At 43.6% G+C, this 22,614-nt stretch overlaps 1 protein-coding gene across 4 annotated transcripts; it reads left to right on the top strand.

Moving 5' to 3' along the window:
* The first annotated feature begins 2,277 nt into the window (after positions 1–2,277).
* On the top strand, positions 2,278–21,966 carry LOC127934924 (eIF5-mimic protein 1). Of its 4 annotated transcripts, none has more exons than XM_052532479.1 (12): positions 2,278–2,343; positions 5,513–5,583; positions 7,167–7,343; positions 17,482–17,585; positions 18,259–18,324; positions 18,448–18,583; positions 18,669–18,778; positions 19,338–19,508; positions 19,675–19,821; positions 21,156–21,294; positions 21,376–21,498; positions 21,586–21,966. In XM_052532479.1, the coding sequence occupies exons 2-12, from the start codon at positions 5,520–5,522 to the stop codon at positions 21,612–21,614; spliced, it is 1,266 nt and encodes a 421-aa protein (XP_052388439.1). In that variant the 5' UTR covers positions 2,278–2,343; positions 5,513–5,519; the 3' UTR covers positions 21,615–21,966. The 4 variants fall into 4 exon arrangements, with proteins under 4 accessions (XP_052388439.1, XP_052388441.1, XP_052388438.1 ...); XM_052532478.1 differs by lacking the exon at positions 2,278–2,343 and adding an exon at positions 5,273–5,338; XM_052532481.1 differs by lacking the exon at positions 7,167–7,343.
* Positions 21,967–22,614: the final 648 nt, after the last annotated feature.

Raw genomic sequence — 22,614 nt, 5'->3', positions numbered from 1 at the left:
TGTTTGCGTATTTATGAATCATGTGTGTGCATGTATGAATCCTGTGTGTGCATATGTGAATGTAGTGTGTGCATTTATCTTTATTGAGACTCTTTTGGCTCCATAGTATGATCAGGAAAGGCCTTGTAACTAAACAAAAAGAAAACAAATGAATAAACATCCAACCAATTGAATAGGCTAATACACACAAACACACACACACACACACACACACACACACACACACACACACACACATATATATATATATATATATATATATATATATAGAAAGAGAGAGAGAGAGAGAGATTTGTTTTTGTGAAAAGTGGGGACATCCTATAGGCGCAATGGTTTTTATACTGTAAACTGTATATTCTATGGCCCAACACCAACCCTACACCTAACCCTAACCCTCGCAGGAAACTTTGTGCATTTTTACTTTCTCAAAAAAAAAAAAAATAACTCATTCTGTATGATTTATAAGCGTTTTGAAAAATGGGGACATGGTTTATGATTATTGTTTGTTTATTGACTTTATCAGCTTCATTACAGGTACCCAAAGACGTTTGTCGTAGGGGAACACTGAATTATTTTGCTGTTACAATGAATTGTCAAAGCATATTTACTCAAGTTAAAATACAAGATGAAAAGAAAAAGAAGAATAAAATACTTAATAAAGGTATGCGAAGTCTATTTAAAATCCATAATCATTTAAGAGTCATATATGGAATAGGTGATCTCCTGAATTGTTCCGTTCGGCATCTGGGGGTTGTCAGTTTAGCAGAGTTCCTCATCTGGCGTCCAGTCAGCTGCTCCCTGAGTGGTGGTAGCTCTAACTAGACTTAAAGCTAGACTTATATAGCTTCCTAGCAAAATCAAGGCTCAATTGGACTCGTCTCTCTGCTAGTGTACTCAATCCAAGAAAAAAGAGGGCATCAGAATATCCTTCGTACCTTCGTCCCAGTATGATTTTACAAACACGTTTCTGCACTCTTTCCAACCTTTTAATTTGATCAGTGGTCAAGGAATTATGCCAAACTGGGACTGCATACTCTAACACTGGACGTACGTACCCAGTATAGATGGTAACCAGTTCTTGATCATGAACTCCAAATTTCTTTAGCCGACGAAAAGCAAAAAGCTTTCTATTAGCTGAGGACAACATGTGGTCCACTTGTCCGTCCCATTTTAAGTCACTCTGAATGGTTACTCCTAAGATCTTAACAGAGTCACAGATGTTTAGAATATTCTGATCTATAGAAAGTTGTGGCCAAGTTGGCAAGTGTTTCATACGGGAGACATGTAAGACATTACATTTTTTTGAGTTGAGTTTCATTTTATGGTCCTCAACCCAAATGCCAAGATTATTTAATGTAAGCTGAGGAGTACAGGGCTGTTGAACTGTCCACCTTTGGGCCATAGTCATGTCATCCACGTATTTCCAGTGATTTATTTGATCTTGAAGAGCATTGTTAATCAGTGCTAGGAAGATTATGGGTCCCAATATGTTTCCTTGGGCAACTCCACATGAAGGATACTCCCAATCAGATAAATATCCATGGTAACGCACTCTTTGACGGCGATTAGACATAAAATTACTGATCCATGGAATTAGACTAGGTCTCGCTCCTAGATCCAGGAGGCACTTTATTGCTACTGTGTGGTCGACAGCATCAAAAGCTTTTGCAAAATCTGTTGTAACTAATGTGCACACTGAACCTGGTTCATCACAAGCTTTATACACAAAGTCCATCAGGCTAACTAAATTATGTGTTGTGGAATGATTATGTGACTTATGTCCTCATAAGTCACCCTCTCCTTGTAATACCGGTGTCATACCCAAGTCACACACACACACACACACACACACACACACACACAGAAGAAAACTGAACTTCCAGTACCTGCAGCCGCTACCTGTAACATCACTCTCTCTTCAGCTGTCAGATCATCTTTCCTTGCAGGGGTCAGAAAATGCTTCCTCAGAATAAATACATTATAATAAAGAACACAAAGTAAAAAAAAAAAAAAAAAGAAGAAGAAAAAAGAAAGCATTCTTGGTTCACTTTGGAAATTAAAAGAAGGGTAGGGTGGAAATCGGAGTGACACGACGTGAAATAGACGTAAAGAATATTTTAGGATATAAACGTCTATTTCATTTTTAAAAACTGTATTGTAAAAACATGTTATTACTTTTTCATTCAAGAAATAATTCATGTCGCGAGAACTGTCCCCCTCTCACGAGTAGATCAGTCCAGCTGTACTTAACTTGCCTGCTCGAACCCGTCGCGTGACTCGCGACTCGCGTGAGATACTGTGCGAAGCGGTGCTCGAGCTCATCACAGACAGAGTCACAGACAGGTAAATACAATCACAGGCTGCGCAATGTACTGTTCGTGGCTGATTCTCTCGTGCTTCTTCTGAGCCTTTACTAATTTTGAAGCATAACGTGATGGTCTCGAAAACTGCATTATTGATTTCAGAAGACAAATAAGCACATGTGCAAAAATGATACATTTTTAAGCAGACGGAGGCATTTAACTAGTGATTAAGTCTTGCTTATTTATGAAACAGTGTTGTACGTAATTTTAAGTACTTGTCTAAACAGGTCGATAGCTTGTGCCTTAAACGAGCTCCCAAAAAAGTATTTAATACTTATCAAATCAAATCAAATAAAAGATATGCACCATATGTGTGTGTGCATATATATATATATATATATATATATATATATATATATATATATATATATATATGTGTGTGTGTGTGTGTGTGTGTGTGTGTGTGTGTGTGTCTTTTAATCATAAAACATGAATGCACTTGAATTATATGCGTTAATTATAGTGCAATATAGCGTATTTTTTATAGTAAAATATTATAGTGTATATATAATATTTATGTCTTATCGTAGCTTCCGTCCTGTGTTGCGTCCCAGGATCTCGTTCTGACTTTGAAAGCAGGCTGCATTCTCTTTCAGGAATGCCATAGTCTGAGTGTTATTCTTGGCACTGACTGAAGCACTTATAAATTTGGACCTGCGACACTAGCACACAAAGACATAAGTGGATGTCATGGAACATAAACCTTCAGATATATGGCTGCACACACAAGTCTGCAGTCAAATGATCTTGTGGTTGCCAAGTGCAGTGTGATGTTTGTCCTTGTTTAATTGGTTTTATGACAAGGAGAAAAGTGTTGAAATCAAAGAGAGCTGTGTAGGATCAGCAGTGTTAACTGGAGAGTGATTGGGAGTGATTCTGATGGTTTGTAAGCCGCACTCACTCCTCGGGGACGGTTGTAATCTAATTAAAACCCGACTCTGACTTTTGACTCTCTGGAGTTTCTCACTGTGTTTCCTGTTTTCCAGCGACACTGGTACTAAGCGGTACCGTGGGGTGTTGTGCTCTGGACATCCTCCACTTGAGCTGATCTAAGAGCAGTTTACTGCATTGTCTGTTGTAATGGATTAGGGTTCGGTGACAATCAGCTAAATCATCCCCCTGTAGACTCATCCCTGGTGAACGTGGTTGTTGATATCATTTATAAATCACACTGGACTTGCACATGAGTACATATTGTTCAGAGCTGCAGGAAAAGGACTCAATGTTAGAAAAACACTGAGCCATGATGTACAATGCTGTATAAAAACATTTGTTCTGATTTCAATGAAATATCACTGTGAGTCACAAGTTCATGCAGCTTTGAGGACACATCAAGGCTATTCTTTGTGTGTTCTGAAATATAAAATATGCTCTGTTTAAAAGGAGGACATTTTATATCTACAATACCTGTTATTGTTGTGGCAAGTGGGGCGGGGCCGAGAGGCGTGGGACCGAGGAGTGAGGCCAGGTGTAGTGATTGGAGAAGAGCTACACCTGCGCCCCACCGCCGGTCTTGAGTCCCACGTAGGAGATGGAAGGATATAAAACTGGAGTGACGACCGTGAAGGACGAGAGAGGACCAGGCCTGGGACATTATGTTATGTTTTGGCTTTTATTTGTGCGCGTCAGTCGCCGTGAGGGGCTGATGCGCTGTTTTGTTTTTATTTTGAATATTAAAATTATGTTTTGATTGTGCGCCGGTTCCCGCCTCCTTCTTCCGGATGATTAGGAAGTTTGCATATCGTTACAGTGGTGCCGAAACCCGGGAGAAGGAGGGACGAGCTGCTGAAGATCCCTCGCCACTGTGGTGAATCCGCGGTGCCCTCGAGCTGGCGAGGTATGCGCCGCCAGGGACGCTCGAGGCGGTGGGCTGGAGTGAGTTGCCGGGGACGGGCGAGCTCGCTGCTGGCCGCCCGCGATATGGAGGGGCGGCTGCCATCCGTGAGGGAGTGGAGGAGTCGGCGCCGTTCGCCAGGGAGCCGGAGCCTGCTGCCTCCGCGAAGGAATCCGGAGGGGCAGGGAACGGGGGACTCCTGCCGGCTGCCCAAAACCGGAGGAGCCGTCGCCGTCCATCGGGCGGCGGAGGAGTGTCGCGCCGTCCGCCGAGGGCCGTCCAGTTTCATTTTGATTGTGCGCCGGTTCCCGCCTCCTTCTTCCCGATGAATATGGAGATTTGTATATCATTACAATTTTAAAGTAGCATTACACAGCATGGGTGAGAATACTCACCTCATCTGAATGCTTATTTAGAAAAATATACCTTTTATATATAACTTTATTTAGAAATTATTATATGTCCCAATAATCTATCTGACCTGAGAAATACTCCTTGTAGTTTTTTTTCTTCTTTCCTTTTTTGTATTACTTTAAATTATTTTTAAATTAGATTTAATATTTAAATCAGTCTAATTATTATATTGTATTGTATTATTAGAACATAAAGGAATAATGGACATCAAGGAACTTTTTTGTTGTTATAAAGAGCTCATTACAACTGCCTTTATTTACCCCATATTTTTTGTAGTTTCTTATCACAAGGTTAGACATCTTAACCCTCACTCTGTCACTCTGAGCGTCAATAAGTTGTTGAGGCAGCTGATGGAAAATTATAATTTTGTTTGTGTATGTGTTTGCACGTGTGTATACTTTGTGGGTCTGCTTGTATTCACACACACACACACACACACACACACACACACACACACACACACACACACACACACACACACACACACACAGGAGGCTGTAAGCTGTGATCAGACATTTCCTTGCTGTAATGCTACATGTGTCCCAGGCCTGAGTGACTGAAGTTTACACTGTCTGGGATGAGCCCCTCTATATTTAGCACAGGGCAGCGAAAAGCACTGTCTTTCTGCTGGAGCACTTACTGCATGGAGAGGACCTCTCATCTGATGAGCTTCTAGATTGCAAGCTTTTTTTTTTTCTCCCTAGTACAGTGCGCTATTATAAATGAGGTGTGTGAGAGGAGGGTGTAGTGTAAAACACAGATTACTAGGTCAGGAGTTTTTCACATGTTTTGTCTTGTGGGGCTTTTTTAATAATGGCTCTGTCATAGCACACAAAATGTGTCATCTATGTTTTTGTTGCTGATTTGTATATATTTTATGTCTGTTTCTTTGCATGTGAAGGACTTTTATGAATACCAGTAAGCCACAGAAGCCAGTGCTTACAGGCCAGCGGTTTAAGACCAGAAAAAGGGGTGAGTCACTTTTTATCTCAGTATTACACATTACCTCATAAAAAAATAATTGTGGGCTTTACAAATGATCTTCTTTAAATTAGGTAGACCTTCTTTAACAGTATAATTTAACTTAATTGTTAATACTCCGGGTAAAATGTGATTGGCATGATTGATTACTACGAAAAAAAAAAAAAAGAAAAAAAAACTTGCATACATACACACACACACACACACAACACACACACACCTTAGATGTGCACACATGTTGCAGACACTCTCTCAACAATGCAGTGGCCAGGGTCTCAATTCATGTTCCATTAATAGCTTGTTTGTGTGCTACTGTGTACTTCATGTCCTACACAATACTGGTACCAGTGCAGACCCTCTGCTGTTCTGACCTTGATCTTGGTTCTTCAGTCTCCGATACACAGAAGTTAACAAATAGCCTACTGCAATAGCAGCTGCATTAGCTCCAGAAACAGAAAGTTTAGGGGCTCGTTATTTTTTCCAATAAAAGCTGTAAATTGGTTCACATTTACTCTCAGACATTTAAACATACAATACACAACTGTTCAAAACGTTCTGGTCAGAAATTTGTTTAATGATCACCAACTCTGTGAAATTATTATTATTATTTTTAGTAAAATCTTCAGCAGCATTCAGTGTCACGTGATGCTTCAGAAATCATTAACTGCTCAATAAATATTTCTTATTATCAATGTTGAAAACGTTGTGTTGCTTAATATTTTTTGTAAAAAAAAAAAGTAGTATTTTTTTCTTAAAATAACTGAAAACTTAAAAGAACAGGATTTATTTGAAAAATAAATATTTTGTAATATTATCTTTTCTTTAATAGTATCACATTACTTCTATAGTCCACTTTAGATGTAGATACGTCTTGCAGCTACAGTACGTCAACTAGCAGTCATCAGAGTAATAGTAGACGTCTGATTAATATCTGCTAAAACTTTATTTTGATGGTCCCCAACAGACATTCTACTGACTAGAAGTAACTTTGCAGGAACACATCAACTTATTCTACTAACCCTAACCCTAACCTAACAGTCTACTAATACTCTGATGAGAGTTTGTTGACATGTAGTTGCAAGTTACTAATTGTTATTGAAATATTACTACTATAAAAATAACAATTTAAATTAAGTGTTACCATTTTTCCTGTCACTTTTGGTAAGGGTTGTTATGATACAGTTGAAAGGTCAACAACTGTGACAAATGTGGAAGTGTTTTCAACAGGGCATTAGAGTTATGCTTCACTGGCTTGTGTGGTAGGTGTAACTGGCTCTTCAAATGTGAGATCTCACAGGAAGATGCTCAACATGCTCTTTAGTGTTTGCTAGAATCAGAATTCCTAGCCAGCAGCGAGGCAAGATAACTAATTTACATAATGGTAGGTACAGTATAAGTGCGGCTTGCATATTTCTGTTTGCGTAATCAAGTGTTCTACACAGATGGATACAAATGAAGGATCAACTCTAAATCATTTAAAGCATTATATTCAACATCATAAGTGGCTAATGTGAATCCTGTATCTCTGCTGGGGTAACCTTCACTGAGAGTCTTGTTTATTTTTTTGCTCTCAGATGAAAAGGAGAAGTTTGAGCCTACGGTTTTCCGAGACACTATTGTTCAAGGCCTCAACGAAGCAGGTGGTGATCTTGATGCTGTAGCCAAGTTTCTGGATGTCACTGGGTCGAGACTAGACTACCGCCGCTATGCCGACACCCTGTTTGACGTCCTCATGGCCGGGAGCATGCTTGGTAAGAAGCTTGCAGTACCTCCAGGCCATCAATTTACAAATCCCATTGATGGTTAAAGATAAGGACAGGAGGGAATAAACATCAAAATTTTACCCTATCTTAGTTGTCTCCTAGGAGCTGTCACAGCCAGTTGGAAATCTTCGGATCTTTTGCACATAAGCAGGCTGAGAGAGTGAGTAGGCGGCTTCACTGTGGGCCAGAAGCAGAGTGTTAAATTTGTTTGGAGCCGATATGGGAAGCCAGTGCAGAGAATGGCATATTATAAGGATTTTTGGAGTTGAATATGCATTTTGTGGGTTTAGAAAGATATGAATGTAAAGAATTGTAAAGCACATATGCTGGCAAATCAGACGGCACATAATTAGATTATATCAGTTTAACTTTAATTTAGTATTGAGCCTTGTTACCCACATAGTGTTACATTAATATAGAATGTAAAATTATATATAAATTTGATCATCCCCTTGGAAAGGACTCTTGCTGTTCAAAAAAGTATACGTTAAAAATATCTGTATATACCTCTGGATAAATCCAGTACATTGCATTAAATGGAAACATTTATGTAAAAAATTTAAATCCCTTTCAGAATGTTTCAAATAACTGCTGTTCACTAAAAAATATTAAGCAGCACATCTGTTTTCAACATTGATCATAATAATAATAATGTTTCTTGAGCAGCAAATCAGAATATTAGAATGATTTCTGAAGGATGAATACTAGAATAATGATGCTGAAAAATATTTTAAAATATATTCAAATAGAAAACATTTTGTGATAATTGTAAAACTATTTCAATTTGACTGTAAGCATAATAAACTTGCAATATTATTTTCAAATAATAATAACAAAATATAATTATAAATATATTGTTTTATTTTTTCTTTCAGAAATATGGCAAATTAAGCAAGTAAAATATGTTAAAATATTTGAAAATATTATTGCATAGTATTTTGGTGAAAATATGGCATCATATAAAAGACTAACAAAACTTCTGACAACCTGGAAAAAGAAAAACGTTGTACTTTGATTTCATTTAAATATTTTGAATATAGTCATTTTATATTGAATATAGTCAATTTAATGCATTCTGCTGTATGAGGTTGGTACAGCCCGGTAGGGGCGAGAACACGTCGGCAAATTTCGGCTGTAATTTCGTTAGATCAGTAAGTTGAGACAGCGAGAGGTGATCTCCTCCTGGGGCCAGGGCAAGGGATTGTGGTTTGACATTTGCCTCTGGCCCGGGATCATCCTCTCCGCCAATCACCATTGCCAACATCACTGATTCCGCCTCATTCCATTTTTTGAAGAGGTTGAGGTGGTAGATCTGACGTGCCCCGTTCCTATCGGACCGTATTACCTCATAATCGAGATCTCCAACTTGTCGTGCGACCTCAAATGGTCCCTGCCACTTAGCCAATAACTTAGAGCTCGACGTGGGGAGTAATACAATTACTTTCTCTCCCAGTGCAAGTTTGCACAATCTAGTTCCCCTGTTATACAGCTGGCTTTGGTGGTCCTCGGCTTGTAACAAATTCTCCATTGATAGCCGCCCCAAAGTGTGGAGTTTTGTTCTCAAGTCCAGCACATACTGAATTTTGTTTTTGCCCTGAGATGGCCCCTCCTCCCAAGTTTCTCTCAGTACATCCAGCGCCCCTCAAGGCTGGCGGCAGTAGAGAAGCTCAAAGGGGGAAAACCCAGTGGAGGCTTGTGGGACCTCTCGCACAGTGAATAACAAGGGCTCTAGCCAGTTATTCCAATTCTTGCCATCTTCTTGAACGAATTTCCGGATCATGGATTTAGCATGCGATTAAATCGTTTGACCAGGCCATCAGTCTGTGGGTGATAGACGCTAGTTCGAATCGATTTAATGCTCAATAATCCATACAGTTCGCGTAACGTACGTGACATAAATGCCGTGCCCTGATCGGTGAGGATCTCTTTCGGAACCCCCACCCGGGAGATTAGACGAAACAGGGCTATGGCTAATGACTAATGCAAAGCAATGTCCCCGTGCAGATCGCTCTAATGCGATCTGCACCACCTCCGCTGAATGATGGCCCTCTTCAGGTCGTCGAAGACCAGGAGGTTTGCCACCGATAGCTGTTGTTTGGCCACCTGAGACTCGCCCGAGAGCAGGGGGATCAGTCGTACTTGACATTGGTCGCAGGGGCCAGCCCCACGCTTCCACTGACTTTTTCTCTAGGAACACTTCTGGGTCGTCCTGCGGTCCCATTTTGTGGAGGGGTAGGTGAATGGGAATCGCGGGCGGTCCCGTAGCCTCGGCACAAACCTCCCGGTCGATCCAGCTCTGGAACCCCTCACGGTCCTCCTGCTGGGCTTGTAGGATGGCGTGGAACCGCCGCTCCTGATCAGTTCTCAAGTCCAGCAGGGCCTGATGTTGCTCTTGGTGCAGGGCGCGAGGGATGAATTGACATCCGCAAATGGCGTATCTTCCCTTCCCGGGTTTTGGCACCAGTGTAGTACGTTCGTAGGAGGAAAGGAAGAGGACAAGGGGTCAGATGGACTGCTGACAAGTTTTTAATAATAAAACAAAAAGTAATCTTTACTAACACCAACGGTGACTTTTATCATGACACTAGCGTGGACACTATCGCCAAATGCTTCCGGGTACCTCCTTCCGGTTCCAGTCAGCAGTCTGTCTCTATCTCGACTGCTTCTGTCTCTCCTGGTGTTTTATACTCTCTCCACGCCAATTACTGAAACAAGAAACAGGTGTTGATCGTTTCCGCCCAAACCACTCACTTACCGTTTTCATCTCCTGATTCTCTCTCCCGCTGCCGACTTCGCTAAACCACACCTCCCCCGCCACATTCCGATTATCACAATTTACATTTAATGATGTTTAAATCATTGAGCGGGTATATAAGAAGCAACACAAGCAACTCGCATTCAAGTCTTCGCTGAGGAGCCGAGTCAGTGACCCGGCCGTTCAGCGAAACAGCGATGTGGCAAGGGGACGTAACGTCCCTGTTCCCTCCTTCAGGGAACAAGGGTTACATACGTAACCAAGACATTCCCTTTCAGTCGGTCACGTTCGACGTTACGAATGGGGTCCCTTACAAAACGCCACATGGCTGACTTCCAGCGACCCGTGAGAGTGATAGCACCCTTTCGTGAGGCCAGCACGAGTGGGGGCCTATAGCTCACACAGAATAAACTGGGTGGCATATTCCAGCTGGACATATGCTATCAGGCTGCCTGCCCATGGGAGGACTTACAGAAGGCAGGTATCTACCAAGGTGGTGATACATAAGAACTCTGAGGTACCCAGCCCGCAGGGTGGAAGTTTCAACGACAGAGCTGGCAAGGGGCTTGCCAAGGGAAAGACACATGCTGCGGAGAGACTTACTGTGGACATACACACGTGGGATTACCCAGAAAGGGGAATCACGACACATGGAGGCACCTAGTCCCACACATGGCTGACCAAAGGGCATGTACGCAAGTGTTGGACATCAACAGTGCTGGAGGAACCCAGGGTTCTGACTGAGGAACTCACATGAGGGAAATAGCACACACATTCAGTCCGCGGAGTGGAATGGCACAGCAAGCGTATTGACACCGAGCAGGTCCTTACTGGCCCGAAGGGGCGAGTACCCGGGAGGACATGGGCTCTACACGGTTCGTCAACTGAAAATGCCTGCAGGTCCCTGACCCTCTTCACCGAAGCCAAAGCCGTCAGGAGTGCAGTTTTCAAAGATAAAAACTTTAGCTCTACTGAGAGCAAGGGTTCGAAGGGAGCTCTCTGCAGTGCTGATAGAACCACTGCGAGGTCCCAAGAGGGGACTTGCTGAGGGCGAGGCGGATTGAGCCTCCATGCTCCTCTCAGGAACCTGATGATCAGATCGTGCCTCCCAAGAGACTTACCTTCAACAGGGTCATGGTGAGCCGAGATGGCAGCCACATAGACCTTGAGGGTGGAAGGAGACAGCCATCATTCCAACCCCTCCTGAAGAAAGGAAAACACTGACCCAATCGGGCATTTCCAGGGGTCCTCACGCCGTGAAGAACACCAAGTGACGAAGAGGTTCCACTTCAAAGCATACGCATGTCTGGTGGACATGGCTCTAGCTGAAGTGATGGTAGCTACCACCTGTGGTGGCAAGGTACCTAAACCTTCCGTGACCCGTCCAGAACCCACACATGTAGGTTCCACAGATCGGGACGTGGGTGCCAGAGGGTGCCCCATCTCTGAGAAAGAAGGTCCTTCCTCAGAGGAATTGGCCAGGGAGGGGCTGTCGCAAGGAGTACAAGTTCGGGGAACCAGGTCCAGCCGGGCCAAAAAGGCGCAACCACAGGACCTCCTCCTCGTCCTCCCTGATCTTGCACAACGTCTGTGCAAGAAGGCTCACTGGGGGAAACGCATACTTGCGCAGGCCCAGCGGCCAGCTGTGTGCCAGGACGTCCGTGCCGAGGGTGCCCTTGGTCAGGGAGTAAAACAACTGGCAGTGGGAATTTTCTTGAGAGGCAAACAGGTCTACCTGAGCGTCTCCGAAGTGTTCCCAAATCAGCTGAACCGACTGGGGGTGGAGTCTCCATTCCCCGGGGTGAGACTGCTGCCGTGAGAGCTCGTCGGCTGCACAATTGAGCCTGCCCGGAATGTGAATGGCACGAAGTGACCTCAGATGCTTGTGACTCCACAGGAGGAGATGGCGAGCGAGTTGCGACATGCGGCGGGAGCTTAGACCACCCTGACGGTTGATGTACGCTACGGTCGCAGTGTTGTCCGTACGGACCAGAACGTGCTTGTCCTTCAGCAGGGCCCTGAAGCGGTGCAGAGCAAGACGTACTGCTAGAAACTCGAGGCAATTGACATGCCACTGAAGTCGGGGTCCTGTCCAGGAGCCTGACACAGCATGCCCGTTGCACATGGCACCCCAGCCCGTGGCAGAGGCATCTGTTGATACAACAACATGTCTGGACACCGGTTCTAGGGGCTCGCTGGCCCGTGGAAACGAGGGGTCCAACCACGGGGTGAAGTATCGGTTGGCAGGCCAGAGTGATGGTCACTCGGAGCATGCCCTGTTGCCATGCCCATTTCGGGACTCGGTCGCGAAGCCAGTGCTGAAGCGGTATCATATGGAGTAGCCCGAGCGGTATGACCGCCGCCGCAGATGCCATATGCCCCAGTAGCCTCTGAAACAGTTACAGTGGAACCGCTCTCTTGCCCTCGAATTGTCTCAGGCAATTCAGCAGTGACTGCGCACGCTCGTTCGTAAGCTGCGCGAACATGGCGACCGAGTCTATTTCCATACCGAGAAAGAGATCCTCTGCACAGGGGAGAGATTGCTCTTTTCCCAGTTGACCTGAAGATCCAGTCGGGCGAGATGTCTGAGCACCAGATCCCTGTGCTCGCACAACCGCTCTCGAGAGTGAGCTAGGATCAGCCAGTCGTCGAGGTAGTTGAGGATACGGACACCTTGTTCCCTGAGAGGAGCCAGGGCTCCCTCCGCGACCTTCGTAAAGACGCGGGGAGACAGGGCCAACCCGAATGGGAGAACCTTGTACTGATATGCCTGCCCCTCGAAAGCAAACCGAAGAAACTGTCCGTGTCGAGGAAGAAGGGAGACATGAAAGTACGCGTCCTTCAGGTCGATCGCTGCAAACGAATCCATCGGACGAATGCATTCGAAAATGCGCTTGGGCATTAGCATCTCGAACGGGAGTCTGTGCAGAGCTCGGTTCAAGGCACGCAGGTCCAGGATTGGCCGTAACCCACCTGTCTTCTTGGGTACTATGAAGTAAGGGCTGTAAAAGCCGGACTTCATGTCGGCTGGAGGGACCGGCTCTATCGCGCCCTTTGCCAGCAGGGTCGCGACCTCCGCGCGCATGACAGGGGCATCTTTACCCACTATCGTCGCGTGGACACCCTGAAACCTGGGGGGACGCCGGGCGAACTGAATCGCGTAGCCGAGCCTGAGCGTCCGGATGAGCCAGCGGGAAGGCCTGGGGAGCTCTAGCCAGGCTCCCAGGAACCAAACCAGTGGGGTCAAGGGGACTACAGGCGTACCCACAGTGGGGCAGCGTGGTGGAGTAGACAGCCCCGGCATGGGAGGCATAGCGTCCCTTAGCGGGGGCGGAGTGCGGGCACTCGTCTGACTCCAAGTGGCAAAGAGAGCATGAGAAGCCGAAGCATTCTTGAGCCGTCTTTGCATGGAAACTGGCAAGGGGAGAGGGGAACGAGAGCGGCGAGGAAGCACGTCGCCAGCTGTCGTTCGTGGCCTCTTGGGACCCAGAGGTAGAGGAAACAGCTCTTTTAGTGAAGGTTTGGGTACCACCGGCCACAGGGCCAGTGGCGGAACAAAAAGAAAACGAGAACAAAGCATTCACCCCCGGCCCTCCTCCGGGGGAAGGAATGGTCTTGCTACCATCTCCTGATGAGCTGACGTCTCCAACTCCGGGTCGCCCGTCTCAGGAACGCTCCTTGGCCTGGCGTTTAGCAGGTTTAGGGACAGAGACGGGTTGCGCCGCCCTTCTGCGGCCATCTCCTTGCTGCGGCTGAGGTGAAGGCTGCTGCTGTGGCCAGTGTTGTAGTCGAGTCACCAACTGTCGAGTCCGAGTCGAGTCTCAGTGTTCGAGTCCGAGTCCAAGTCCAAGTCACCAAAGAAGAGTCAGAGTCGAGTTCAAGTCGAGTCTCGAGTCCCGTATTGGAAAATTTTGTTAATTTTTTTGGGAAACAATAGCAACCAACTGAGTTGGTAGGCATTGAAGTACATTATATGAAGAAAACATCCTGAAATGTTTTCCTTAAAAACATAATTTAAGAAAAAACGACATAGATATCCTGGATGGTATTGGGAGGAGTAGCCTAAATGATTAGGACATTTTCATTTTTGTGTGATCTAATCCTTTAACACTGTATTATAGAAATACACTCGGTGTAAAAAGAAACGTGCATTTTACAGGACACTGTATTTTAAAGATACTTAAAACATAAAAATCAATACCATACGCCGAGAGGGAGAGAGAGAGGAGAGAGAGAGTGTGTGTGTGTGTGTGTGAGAGAGAGAGTGTGTGTGTGTGTGTGTGTGAGAGAGAGAGAGAGAGAGAGAGAGAGAGAGAGCGTTTGTGTGTGTGAGTGACCGATTGATTTAGCCTGAGTGCGTTTGTATGTGTTCAAGTGAATGTGTGTGTGTGACGGCACGCGACTGGTCAGAAAGAAACCTGTAACGATAAGGGCCGTTCACAAATCGCGTCTTTTGCGCGCTCAAGTTCGTTATTTCCAATGTAGGCATGCGGTATGCGCGCTCATAATGGAAGCGAAGCTCTCGTTTTTTTCAGGCACATCCGCACCGCATCTAGTTAAAAACATCTCAACTTTTCAGAATGCCGCAATTGCACCGCGGTTCATGTGACAACAACTAATCAATCAGCTTCATCCTTTCCCGCAAGTGCCCGAGCGCTTTGGAGAAAAAGTAAAGTGAAAGTAAAATGAGTGATGTCAGTGAGTGTGTTGTCAAGCAAAGAGAGCGAGCGGTAGTAGTGTCTGTGAGGGAAAATAATGGATCCCGGACGGTCTTGGGCACGAAACAGGAAAAGTGTAACACCTTATATATATTTTTTTTATACATTTTTTAGTCAAAAACAATGTGATGAATGCTCAAGTACGATTTTATATATCCTCGAGTCCGAGTCCGAGTACGAGTCATCAGTCCGCGAGTCCAAGTCGAGTCACGAGTCCAGAGAATGGTTACTCAAGTCGGACTCGAGTCCGAGTCCAGGACTCGAGTACTCCATCACTGGCTGTGGCCGAGCGGGAGTGGAGGAGGCCGCAGGGGGGTGCCCTCAGCGACGAGCAGGTTGAGGTTGCGCCGCAGGGGGGTGGAAGCAGCAGTGGGCCACCGGGGCAGGATGTGTCTGATGTCCTCAGACTGCTTCTGGGCGGCAGAGAACTGCTGGGCAAAGCTCTCTACCGCGTCGCCGAAGAGGCCATCCTGGGAGACCGGGGAGTTGAGGAGCTGAGCCCGATCAGACTCCCTCATGTCTGTCAGGTTCAGCCATAGGTGGCGCTCCTGGACCACCAAAGTGGACATCACCTGACCCAAGGAGCACGCAGTGACCTTCGTCGCCCGGAGAGCGAGGTCGGTAGCAGTGCGCGCTTCCTGCAAAACCCCTGGGTCAGCACCGCCCTCGTGCAGCTGCCGGAGCAGCTTGGCCTGATAGACCTGAAGTGAGGCCATGGCATGCAGGGCAGAAGCGGCCTGGCCCGCAGCTCTGTAAGCCTTGGCCACAAGCGTGGATGAGAACTTACAGGCCTTGGAGGGCAGCTTGGGACCACCATGCCAAGCGGAGGCGCTCTGTGGACACAGTTGCATCGCAACAGAACGCTCCACCGGGGGAATCCCAGCATACCCCTTGGCCGCCCTGCCATCGAGGGCAGTGAAGGCGGAGGAAGAACCAGAACGGTTTCGGGCAGTTAAAGGTGCCTTCCATGAACTAGTTACTTCCTGGTGCACTTACGGGAAGAAAGGAACCAGAGGGGGGTGCTGGCGATCCCGAAGGGAGCAACGCAGCCAAACCCTCATCTCCCGAGGACTCAAGCCCGCCTTGTGATGCGGCGATCGACATACGGTCCTCTTCACGAGCCCCGAATGAGATGTCAGGAGCCTGAGAAGGTCCAGCAAACTCATCTGGGAACTCAACCGGCTGCGGCGTATTTGAGGGGGGTGTGGCCCGAGGAGGTTCGCTTGTCGGGGAAGCCCACACAGTAACCCTCAGATCACCCTGGCCACCAGCCGAAGTAGCCCTCTTACGAGAAGAAGAGCTAGAACGGGGTGTGGCAGAGGGGACTCTATACCTTTTAAGGTAATCGAGTCTCGATCTCAACGCCGAGATGGTCGTGTCCCCACAATGAGAACATGAGCCATCCACGAACGCAGTCTCAGCGTGCTGGAAGCCCAGACACGTGACACAGCGATCGTGACCATCACGAGGAGCAATATATCGACCGCACCAAGAAACACACGGGCGAAATTACATCTTTAAAAATACGTAAATTGGCCCGTATCTCTTTTGTGAGACAAATTGTCTCTTTTAGGGGTGTTGAAGCGCTCAGGGGAACGCGGGAGCTGTCACAAGAAACCCAGACGAACCGCTGAATCGCGCCGTCACACCAACACCAGCTTTTGCTTGTAACACTCTGGTGATTGCAGCAGGCGATGTGCTCGGCTCCGAAGTGAAAGCTTGAATGCGAGTTGCTCGCGTTGCTCTTATATACCCGCTCTGCGGGGCGGAGCTCACAATGCAAATTCCGGAGACCAAAGTACTTTGTGTACCATTGGCTCGTTTTGTACCACTCGAAGGTGATTGGGCTCTCGGGATGAGATCCCATTCGTAACGTCGAACGTGACCGACTGAAAGGGAACAAGGTGTTTGCAAGTTTCTCTGGAGAATATTTTATGAATGAACACAGAACTGGAAATAATATGAGGAGGGAGTTAAAACTATATTTCAGAACACAAAGGTTTGTGAATGCTAAAGAGTTAGAATTTTTCTTCAACTCTTATATTTTTTCCATCATGTCTTCTAAGGTGCTCTGTACAAAATCCAGTTTAGTGATTTTTGTTTTTTTGTTTTTTTTTATGGTAAGATGGGAAGCATTACATTGACCGATCAGTGGCTCAACACTGTAATCCAGAACAAATCTCTCAAGGGGATCTGAAGTTAACTATGTATGGCATTAACCCGGACACCTGCGGATTACTCCGTGAAACCATGACCTATTTTGGGGTGGAATCAATGCTGTGGTTCAATTTCATTCCCTATTTGTTTAAATGGTTTTTAAATGTATCTACTCTGTAGTACAAAGGTTAATGCTCTTTGAACTTGACCTGCACTACATAACTTCTCTTTATACATAAAGCTGTACAGCATAATACTGTACATAATGCATTATACATAAATAAAACTAAACATTGCAAACATAGCATATGATGTATATGGAATGATGTATTCTGGTATAATTGTTGTGTTGTTGTATAGCTGATTGCTGTGCTGCTGTCTCTATCATAGCTGTGCAGTAGGCGGTGACATTTTCTCAGAAGAGGTTAACAATGACAGCACTGTGCTCTCAAAGGATTTACAGCATTAACCTGTAACCTCACTTTCCCTCTACCAGCTCCCGGGGGAACACGTATTGATGATGGGGACAAGACCAAGGTGACGGAGCACTGTATGTTCAAGACAGAGGAAAACCACACTGCTGTCCGCAGCTATGCTCAGGTGAACAATGAGATGCTTCTGTATATGAAAAATGAGCAGCTGATACCAAAGTGGGGGAAGGCAGGGGAATCCTGTTTCAAAATTGCATTAGATGAACTTATTCCTAAATCCTCTGGGTGGAACCAGTATGTCAATCATACTGTGTCATTTTGAAATAATCCCTTGGATTACAGTGTCTCTCCATCACCAGAGTTTCTTGTGTCCAGGGTTTTGCTTTTGTCATACCTTGAGGAATAAAATTTGATTTGAATTTAGTTTTAAAGGACTTTGATTTATTAGGCTATAATTAGGGATCTAAATAATAAATATATGTGTGTATGTCTTAGTTATTTGGTTATATCTAAAAAAAAATTATATAGTAAAATATAATTTCACCTCTCGCGGCTGTAGACGGTAATGTGAACTCTTGGTTCTTGGTTTTAAATAAATGCGACTGATAGTCCAGTGCGACTTATATATGTTTTTTTTCCTCGCCATGACGTATTTTTGGACTGATGCGACTTATACTCAGGTGCGACTTATAGTCCGAAAAATACGGTATATACTGTAATATACAGTATATATTTTTGTTGTTGTTGTTTTTTTAAGGTTGTTGTTGTATCATACAATATTATATGCCCCCTTTAAAAACACCTTGATGCTGTGACTCATCAATGATTATGTCTATATACAGGTGTTCAATAAACTTATCAGAAGGTACAAATATCTGGAGAAGGCTTTTGAGGAGGAAATCAAAAAGGTAAATAATGTTGCTGATATTCCTGCTATTATCATTAACGTGTTTTACTGTGGAGGGTGTTCCACATAGGTTGATATTGATATATACTGTCTGTTCTGATCCATATGTCTTCTTCCCTCTTAGCTTCTTCTCTTCCTGAAGGCCTTCACTGAGTCTGAGCAGACCAAACTAGCCATGCTAACAGGCATCCTGTTGGCCAACGGCACACAGCCACCATCTATCCTCACCAGCCTCTTCAGTGATAACCTTGTCAAAGAAGGTTTGTGCCATAAGTCTTCTTCTTGAAGTGAACTGTAGGGAAATAAACACATAAATTAAAATTCATTTGATTATCTGCTTCGTAGGAATATCAGCTTCTTTTGCAGTGAAGATGTTTAAAGCTTGGATAGCAGAGAAGGATGCCAATGCAGTGACATCGGCCCTTAGAAAAGCCAACCTGGATAAGAAACTCCTGGTATGACTGTTGATGCTCATCTGTTGTGTTACAGTCTAGATCAGCACTTCTCAAAGTCAATCTGGAAAATGAATATTTTAATTATTTAAAAATCGCACTATTGACACACTTCACCTACTCAATCTTAAAGCTGCAGTCGGTAACTTTTGATGCTCTAGCGGGAGCGGTAAGAGAAACAACCAATCAGAGCTGCGTTACGTAGCTTTTTTATGTGTTCAAAGTATACAAAATGTATATAATAAGCGAGTACACCATGAATCCATTTTACAAACCGTGTTTTTAGCCTGTCCTGAATCACTAGGGTACACCTATAATAAGTGTTATATTCGGACTATTTTAGATTGCTTCGGGGGCACCGTGGCAGAGTAACCCAGTACCTTTGTGATTCTTCATAGACATAAACAGAGAGAAGTAGTTCTGGCTAAAATGTTCTTCCGCAAGACGCAAGCAGTTCTGTTTATTAACCGCTAGAGCGTCAAAAGTTACCGACTGCAGCTTTAAAGGTTCTTCTGCGGTTCTCCTGTAGTTAATCTAATTGTGTGGTCTGCTCTGACTTCAGGAACTCTTTCCTGCCCATAAGCAGAATGTGGAGCACTTCTCAACGTACTTCACTGAGGCAGGACTGAAAGAGCTGTCAGACTTCCTGCGCACACAGCAGTCTCTGGGCACACGCAAGGAACTTCAGAAAGAGCTGCAGGAGCGCCTGTCACAGCAGTGTCCCATCAGAGAGGTGAATCATTCACACATTAAACATTATAGAGAAGTGCTTATTAACTGCTTTTGCTTCCAGACTGAGACTGTATAATGGTCTTTATCGACTGACACAGTACCAAAATCATGTATTATACAATAAGTCCTTAAAATGTTTCATATGCTCTGATGTGAATTGTGCTTAGATTGTGGTGTATGTGAAAGAGGAGATGAAGAAGAATGATCTTCAGGAGCAGGCTGTGATTGGCTTACTGTGGAGCTGCCTCATGAATGCTGTTGAATGGAATAAGAAAAAGGAGCTGGTCACCGAACAGGCCCTCAAACACCTGAAGGCACAGTACACCTAGACTTTGTAATATCACATCGATAGCAGTAATGCTTATATTCTCTATATTATTTTAGTAATTAGATTATTTTGTCATGTCTGCTGTTCTGTCATCAGTAAATCACTTCAGTTATAGTTGAAGCTGTCTACACTGGAAGAGTCTGTTAAAACGGGTGACAGCATGCTGACAAACAGCTTGTCATTTTCAAGTGTGATATTGCGTTCGTACAACAGTTTGATGGCACAAATGTGTAATAATATATGAAAAACAACAACAGAGTGTATTTACAAACCCTCGTTTGTGCGGAACTACTTACTTTCCTCCACGGATTCAATTCTCAGCTTGACAGTTTAACAGCTGAGCAATAATGTGAGAAATCTCATGCTTCTAAACCAATCAGATTTGAGAACCAGACTATATATATATATATATATATATATATATATATATAACTTAAGTGTCAGTTTTTCGAAATTGAGGTTTATACAGCATCTGAAATCTGAATAAATAAGTTTTCCATTGATGTATGGTTCATTAGGATCAGACAATATTTGGCCGAGATACAACTATTTGAAAATCTGGAATCTGAGGGTGCAAAAAAATCTAAATATTGAGAAAATCACCTTTGAAGTTGTTCAAATGAATTCTTAGCAATGCATATCACTAAACAAAAATTAAGTTCTGATATATTTACGGTAGGAAATTTACAAAATATACTTATGAAACATGATCTTTACTTAATATCCTAATAATTTTTGACATAAAAGAAAAATCATAAATTTTGACCCATACAATGTTTTTTTGGTTATTGCTGAAAATATACCCCGGCGACTTAGTTTTGTGGTCTAGGGTCACACATATATCTGTGTGTGTGTGTGTACACGCAACACAAATGATGTTAATATTTATAATATCTTAATATCTTTTAAGCCTTAAAAATCCAGCAGTTAAGATTTGCCATGTATTAATAAAGAATATATAAAGCTGTGCGATAATATAATATAATATTTTTGGATGGATGATGTAACAATTAAGATTGAGATTTTAGTTTTTAATTCGCCATGTGGTGATATTGAGAATAATAAAACCTGTGAGGTTCTTTTGTTATATAAAGACATATTTCTACTACTGCATTTCTGTTGACAGTAAAATTGTTTCTTTTGAAAGGATTCAGTTTTTTCAAGTTTCTGCTGCTGAAGTGTAGTATTTGCAGCTGATTGGTCCATGGTTATGTAGGCAGCCTCAAGCCATTGCAACATATCATGTGCTTCCAGTGTAGATCTGTGTTAGAGAGCGAGACAGTGATGCTGGAAGGATAATGATTATTGTTTCTCCTGTAGCACTATGCACCTCTCCTGGCTGTGTTCAGTACTCAGGGCCAATCAGAGCTGGTCTTACTGCTCAAGATTCAGGAGTACTGCTATGATAACATCCACTTCATGAAATCCTTCTCCAAAATAGTGGTGCTCTTCTACAAAGGTACCCATGTCCCACCTGATCAGTGTTTTAATGATATATTATATGCAATGTAAGATATGGTGTGTGTTTCTCACTGCACAGCTGATGTCCTTAGTGAGGAAGCTATTTTGAAATGGTACAAAGATGCCCACGCTGCCAAAGGAAAAAGTGTATTTCTGGAGCAAATGAAGAAATTTGTGGAGTGGCTTCACAACGCGGAGGAAGGTGAAGAATTATTTTGGATAAAAGTATCCTCTGCCAAACAAAATGTAAATCTCAAGAACATTATTTTTTTAATTTTCTCTCCCACAGAGTCTGAATCAGAGGGGGAAGATGACTAATATTTGTAGGATCCTGAAGATTTTATGGATTTTACACTGTGGCCAGCTTTTTAGTGCATATTTAGGCTTTTTGTCATTACATTTGTGTCCAGATGGACGAGTCGCATACTGCACACTGAAGCCCAATCCAGGGAAAAGCTTCTGAGCTCTATATAAAGAGTGCAGGGAGCTACATATAGACAGCCTTTAATAACAAACACTGTAACGTGGATTTTATATTAATGCCGTTCAGGTACTGAGTTGGCACACATGAGTTTCCTGCAACTGATTTTCATTTGAACAAACACATGTATATGTCGTATGGGACTGCTTTGAATTTTTTATGAATAAAAGGTGTTTTATATGTACTGTAGTTCGAGAAATTGTCTCTTTTAATTTTCTGAATCATCTCTATCTCTTCATTTTTAAGTCACTTTAGATATAGGTGTCTTCCAAATCAATAAATCGAAATGTCTTTTACAGACCTGCCTTTTTATGTTGATTATGACTCTATTAAGTCTTTTTAGTTCTGCAAATTACTCTCACTCACATATTGATTTGTGTGTTTTCAACATTAACATGAAGAAAAGAACTTTAATTTCATCATCGAGTTGGTAGATATTTAATTGACTTTATAAATAAAGTCAGAAGAAAGAAACATATATTGTAATTTTAGGGGTAATTAGAATTTTTTTTTTTTTTTTTTTTGCCCCAAATAAGAACATTTCCCTTCAGTTGTCAAATGACCAGAAGATTGTTGTTAACAGAGGTGTAAAGTTTTTGAGTAATTGTAATTATTTACTGTACTTGGGTATCTTTTTGGATCCTATGTAGTTTTAATTAGCATCATAGATATTTGCTAATTCACTACATTTTTGAATAGGTATCTGTACTCTGCTCCACTACGTTTGTAATGAGTGTTGCAATTACACATTACATTTTGCATGGCACCTAGATTTTTCCGCAGCAGTCTATTTCTGCTACTAAGGAAGTGATATCGCCAACTACAGGGCACTGAAAG

The sequence above is a fragment of the Carassius gibelio genome, chromosome A19 (genome assembly GCF_023724105.1).
Source record: "Carassius gibelio isolate Cgi1373 ecotype wild population from Czech Republic chromosome A19, carGib1.2-hapl.c, whole genome shotgun sequence".
Lineage (NCBI taxonomy): Eukaryota > Metazoa > Chordata > Actinopteri > Cypriniformes > Cyprinidae > Carassius > Carassius gibelio.
Note: the sequence above shows the minus strand (reverse complement) of the source record. Positions and strands in the feature narration are given on the sequence as shown.

Excerpts from the sequence above, each read along its gene's own strand:
- LOC127934924 (XM_052532478.1), top strand. Across the intron at positions 7,344-17,481 it reads CATGGCCGGGAGCATGCTTG|CTCCCGGGGGAACACGTATT; the intron begins GTAAGAAGCTTG and ends TCCCTCTACCAG. Across the intron at positions 18,325-18,447 it reads TTGAGGAGGAAATCAAAAAG|CTTCTTCTCTTCCTGAAGGC; the intron begins GTAAATAATGTT and ends CTTCCCTCTTAG.